This window comes from Myotis brandtii, unplaced genomic scaffold (genome assembly GCF_000412655.1).
Source record: "Myotis brandtii unplaced genomic scaffold, ASM41265v1 scaffold196, whole genome shotgun sequence".
NCBI lineage: Eukaryota > Metazoa > Chordata > Mammalia > Chiroptera > Vespertilionidae > Myotis > Myotis brandtii.
In genome coordinates this window covers 2,145,341-2,151,189 of record NW_005357311.1, presented here as the reverse complement: position 1 = coordinate 2,151,189, position 5,849 = coordinate 2,145,341, and the positions used below count along the sequence as shown (strand labels likewise).

General features: G+C 39.9%; 1 protein-coding gene across 1 annotated transcript in view; it reads right to left on the bottom strand.

Annotated features, from left to right (window-relative positions):
* Positions 1–5,833, bottom strand: part of BICC1 (BicC family RNA binding protein 1) — a 238,432-nt gene extending 232,599 nt beyond the window's left edge. Inside the window, exon 1 of the mRNA XM_014538709.1 lies at positions 5,743–5,833. Within this exon, the coding sequence (XP_014394195.1) occupies positions 5,743–5,752 (10 nt within the window). The 5' untranslated portion in view covers positions 5,753–5,833. The remainder of the gene's footprint in view (positions 1–5,742) is intronic.
* Between the last annotated feature and the right edge of the window lie 16 nt (positions 5,834–5,849).

Below are 5,849 nucleotides of genomic sequence, written 5' to 3'. Positions count from 1 at the left end.
TTTTCTGTTCATCGCAGCCAATACATTCCTGCCTGTTAAAACTCACTGATATGGCAAACCTTCCAGTGTTTTAACTCATCAATGATCAACTAAACCAAAACCCCCCAAGTCTTCACAGAGATACGATTTACTGAGAGTGCAAGCAGTTACTGAGCGTGCTTAATCCTCACTTTGTCCTCACAGGTCTCCAGAGAGGCAACCTTAGGACCCCCAGCCAAGACAGTCTGATAGCAGTTTCTGAGCTCGTTACTGCCAAGCTACAGTCTCGGGCGATTTTTGTTGGTTTTTTGTTTTTGTTGGTTTTTTTTTTATTTAGATTGCCAAGTAATCTTAACCTTCAGTTCTGCTCTCTGACTCAACTATAACTGTCCTAACGAATTTTCAAATAGGAGGAAGTCTTTCACTAAAAAATAAATCAACTCTTCCCCTAGCAGCGGTCGCCAACCGGTGGTCCTCGGATCGCTGGTGGTCCGCAAGGTCCAAAAGGCTGGCGACCGCCGCAAAGAAAAGGATTACTAGGCAGTTTAAAACACAAAACAAAACAAAACAAACCTGACAAGCATTTCTTTCTAATGTTTGGAAGCCTTTACCCATCACATGGCACAGTGTGGCTGCTGCACTAACGTTTACTAACAAGCACCATGTGCCTGGCACTGGGCTAAGGGTTTCACATGCATCGTCTCTCATTCAATGCTCACAGTATCCCCAGAAGAGGACACTACTGTTGTCCCCACCTTACGAGTGAGCAAACAGAACACGTTAGCCTGGGCACAGCGTTTTCTTTGAAAACGTCTTTCTAGACACCACTGAATGACAAGGTCAGAGAAACAAAATATCAAAAGGGAAATTAATTGATTTTGCTGATAATTTCATAAAAACATCAGAAGTGACTGGTTCAGGATAGTTCAAAGAAAGAAATATACTCAAGGCAGGAACAATCATAACTAAAGGGGGTATAAAGCCTTCCCATCCTGAGAAAAGTCTAAAATTCCACACTCATGTTTAATATACTTTTACTCAGTAAGTACTCAACCATCTTTACGAGGGACACTGTGAGCTAATGGGAAAAGGCCAATAATAATGTTTTGAGAGCTGTGAATGTCCTTTTTATCATAAGACCACTTAGTTCATGTTCCAATAGATTTGATTTCATTTTCAATATAAGAATGTGAACTTTATGAACTATGGTTCATAATGAATATGGTTATTATTAATGTATTCAGCACTTTCTATGTGGCCAGCACTGTGATGTTTTACATACATCTTTATTCTCTTATCACAACTACCTAAGGATGCAGCAGGCACTATTATCAACACCTCCTTTTAGAAATGAGTCTGCAGGTGACGAATTTTCCCTAGCTCCCTATTAAAAGGTAACGCCCAGCCCTGGTTAGTTTGGTTCAGTGGTTAGAGTGTCAGCCTTTGAACCAAAGGGTCATGGGTTCGATTCTGATCAAGGGTAAACATCTGGGTCCCTAGCTGGGGCAGAGGGAACCAATTGACGGATCTCTCTCACATTAATGTCTCTATCTCTCTCTCTCTCTTCCTCCCTCCCTCCCTTCTACTCTCTAAAAAAAAAAATCAATGAAAAAAACATCCTCAGGTGAGAAATAACAAAATAATAATAATAAAATGAAAGGTAACACCAAGATTCAAATCCTGATCTGGCCCATAGCCCTGTGTTTTTAACCACTAAGCTTCATAAAGTAATTTGTTCCTGTTGTGTATTAGCATTCATCAAACATTAGCTAGAAAACTATATTAAGCCTACTTTTTATTTATATTCATTTCCAGTACTCCCCATTTTCATTTCTTTTTGCTTATTTCTCCCTACTCCCAGCAGAACATCTGAGAGTATTCACCAAATCATATGACAATCTTCACTGAAGTTTGTCAAATTAAAGAGATAACTGCTGCTCTACTTCCAATCAACGTGTGACAGGCTGTCTTAGTGGCTAGTTCAAGCAGCAGAAAATGACCCCAGTTGTGCCTGTTAATATAAAAATGCAACATGGTTTTTAAAGTCATTAACAGCAATATCCGAAAAGCCCAGCAGATGTCAACCTCAATTCATGAAAATAGAACATTTCCCCCCTTTTAACATTTCCTTCTTTCTATGATGAAACTCAAGGGATTCAGAACTTTGAAAATTCCTGGGCTTCTGAATTTGATGTAGGAATTTTTCATTGTACTGTACACATACAAGTTTTTTCAACATAAAAAGAAAAGCATAACTGTAAGATGTAAACAACCACCGAAAATGAAGAGTTAAAATATACAAAGTCCATTTTGCCTCTCAGGACTCTGGCAAGCTAAGACTATTTCTGACTCTTGACCCATTTATTTTCTACCTCTCCCACACTTCCCCCTAAACCTCTCCTCCCTCTTTACATATCAAAACTCTCATTTTAACTAACTTAAATGAATCAGCACTATGATCTCACATAGAGCATAAAATCTAAATTTTGAAGAGCAATATTAAATAAATTAAAAACAATTTTTCTTTATCCTTAAACAATGCTGTCCATGGTATCTATCCCAATACTGAGTATAGCCATCAAAAGCCTTAACTAAACTTGAAAATAAGTTCCCATTTACAAAACTGTTGAAGATGATAAATTTTATTACTCATTTAGGTTTGAACAAAAATGTCCAATACTCTGTATGGCTATTCCAAGGTACTTATTAAGCAAAATAAAAAGAAGAAGAAGAAAAGAAACACTAGTGATTTTTCTCTGGTAGTTTTATGTGTATCAAATCTGTGGGAATTCAATGATCATCCAAGAATAGTATTTCATTTCTTTGACCACTACTCCACTGCCCATATTTTAACCTCACTGAATTTTTGGTCCATTGCGTAGAAGAATTTCTCTACTAATAAAAATACAGTCCATTAAAGATTAACTTGCCCCCAGGACACTCTGTCTGGAAACAAATTCCAAGCATTACAATCACCAATTTGCACTATGTAGACTTAAAAGCAGATAATCTTATTTATCCTGATTTAAATCGGGAACCTGCACATAGTTTAAGGCAAGTGTGAAAAGAAAAATGGCAAATCCAAATTCACAATAATCAGAAACCAACCAAATGCAGACTTTACTTGGCACTTTTCAAATGAAAAGTGCTACCTTGATATCTATTTTATTTCTACAATTACAAAATTGAAAAATTCTTTTGGGCCCATTATTTAGGTATATAATATATGTCAGAAATTGTGATTGGCACTAGAAATCTTTTGAATCTATATTGTAATATGTATTATTGATAATAATAAAACTGATATATATTAATTTCTTATCATTTACCAAACAGTGTGACCAGTTTTAGCTTATTGGGCATGATCTCTTTTAATTCTTAAAATCCTAAGAGTAAGGTACTAATTTCAGTCCCATTTTACAGATGAGCGAACTGAAATAGAGGCTTGGGAACTGTCCCAATGCCTCATAGGGATTTATTTGAACCTTGGTCTGTGTGATTCCAGGGCCTACACGTACTATAACCACCTGGAATAAGGCAGTAAGGCACATGATTATGTTTGGTTCCGAAAACTGGTCTTGTTCCTTCAAACATGGTGGTTCTATGTAATGTGACACTAGAAACCATGCATCACAAAACGCCTGGTACACTATGCACTGGTTCCACTGTCAAACATGTTCAAAATTTACTTTCTTCGATGGCTTAATTCACTTACTGGTAATTTTGGAAAGTTAAAGCACTATGTTCAATCATTCGAGAATTCTTTGGGGTTGAAATGTGAATATTTTATTACATGTTTGCTGATGAAGAAATGTGAATATTTTATGACATACTGGCTGGTTAACTCTGTTAAGATTTTCTGTTAATAAAAAAAATAAAAAACACATATCACTGCAAAGCAATATTAAACCATCTCATGACAGAATACCAGTATCAAAGGGGAGAGCCTTCAAGTAAAAATTTTTTTTAAAGCCTCACCTATATTTCATTTTATTCTAAATGAAAACTGTTTCAAAAAAACAATCCACTTCTAAAGCTTAGGTTATGCATGAGGGCTTCCTGGAAGCTAGCATCGCTGTCGTTATTTGTATGTGCACAGGTAAAAACAGGTAAGGAAGACGTAGTATTATTAGAAGAGCCACCATCACTCCGAATTCATGTAGAAAACAAATTGGAGTATGTGGTCTATCAGTTAAATCCAAACAATCACACAACAATATTTTTTCAGAATAAGTGTAACATTTTGTTTTATAACCAGAAACTAGGTCAAAAAAATTCATAAATGAAAAAACTAAAATGAGTTATCGAAATGCAACTGAGGCTTTAATTTCCAGATCTACTTTGCAATATTCTTATTTGAATAGTTTATCGCAGTAGTAACTCTCCTAAAATCACATAATTTAAGGGGGAAAAAGAGAGGAAGAGAGAGAGACATGACAAGCACTAGGGATGTTTATCAATAAAAATAAGCAGCAAGGGAGATGAATTTGTAGCTCATCCAAAAACGTCTGCCAAACACTCCTGCTATTTGTTTCCACCAAGTTATTGTTTTGGAAAACATGTTGTTCTCTCTTAAAATAACCTGCTTAAATGTTCTAAAAAGCCACTGCATTTCCAGAGGCTAAATAGCTCCCATATTGCGATGCATTGACTGATAAAGTCAAAGTAAGTTATGCATAAAGCCACACACAAAAAAAGTTGGAAGGCTCCAATGCCCCCTTGTTATAAGGACACTAGCTACTGAATGAATCCACTACTCACCCTGAGTGAAACTAAGGCCTGATCCTTTACAGTATTGTATGACAGTCATTCAAAATGCCTATCACTCCACGTGAAGGAAATAAGCCACATCCATGGCTGCAGTTAGGCTAGTAATTGCCATTTTAAGAAGGGCAAAATGACCTTGGACATTTTAGCAATCACTCTGAGAACTCCAATCCTCCCCTTAAAACACAGAATGTGTTTCCAGTCCAACATGGTTCAAGCTGTGATGCCTGGGGAAGTACCAAAGAAACTAGGGAGTTAAAAAAAAAAATCCCAAGTTGTGAAAGACATAGTCAGACACCCAAAGTACAGGAAAATTTTTATGAACTTAGTGTAGCTCAAGATGTGTTTTATAAGCTGTCAGGAGATGAACACACACTGTCCTCCAACCCCAGCAGCACTGCCCTGACACAAGCCCCAGCTTTGGATGCTCACCCCCGTCCCGGCCCCTCTTACTCCAGGGTGGAGGATGGGGGGCGGGAACTCCTGTCTTAAGCCTTGACATCTGCAGGGAGTTTTCCAATAGCCAGACAAGGCCCCTCAGCTGGAGGAAGTGGATACTGACAAGAGGAAAGAGAGAAACATACAGAGACAGAGCTAGGGTTCAAAGCTGCCAGCGAGTGGGGAGAGAATCACACACAGTCTGTGCGGTCTGAGTGGGTCCGGATGGCACAGCCCAGGTGTCCGGGCTAAAGCTGGCATCTCCGAAGTGCAGAATGTGCCACTTGGGCGCGCCGGCACAAACCCGGCCTCAGGCTTCTCTGAAGCCGGCAAGTTAGCACAGGGTTCCCGGTGCCTAGAGACCTGAGAGGCGTGGGAGGGTGGAGAGTCCCGCTAGATCTCCAGTCCCTGGGTGTCCCCAGGCTCCGCGGGGAAGGGGACCCGGGAACTAAGTCGGCGCTGGGCCGGAGAGGCGGGCGCTGGGGCGCGCGACGGGGATGTCCGGGAAGGAGTTGGGGGGCGCAAACGGGGAGTCCGAGAACGCGGGGGGATGCCCACCTTGTAACATGGCCTCAAGTTTCTTCCTGTCCACGCGGAAGCGCTCCTCGCTCCACTCCGGGCTGTGCAGGGGCGCCCCGGCGACAAGGTCGTCCTCGGAGCCAGGC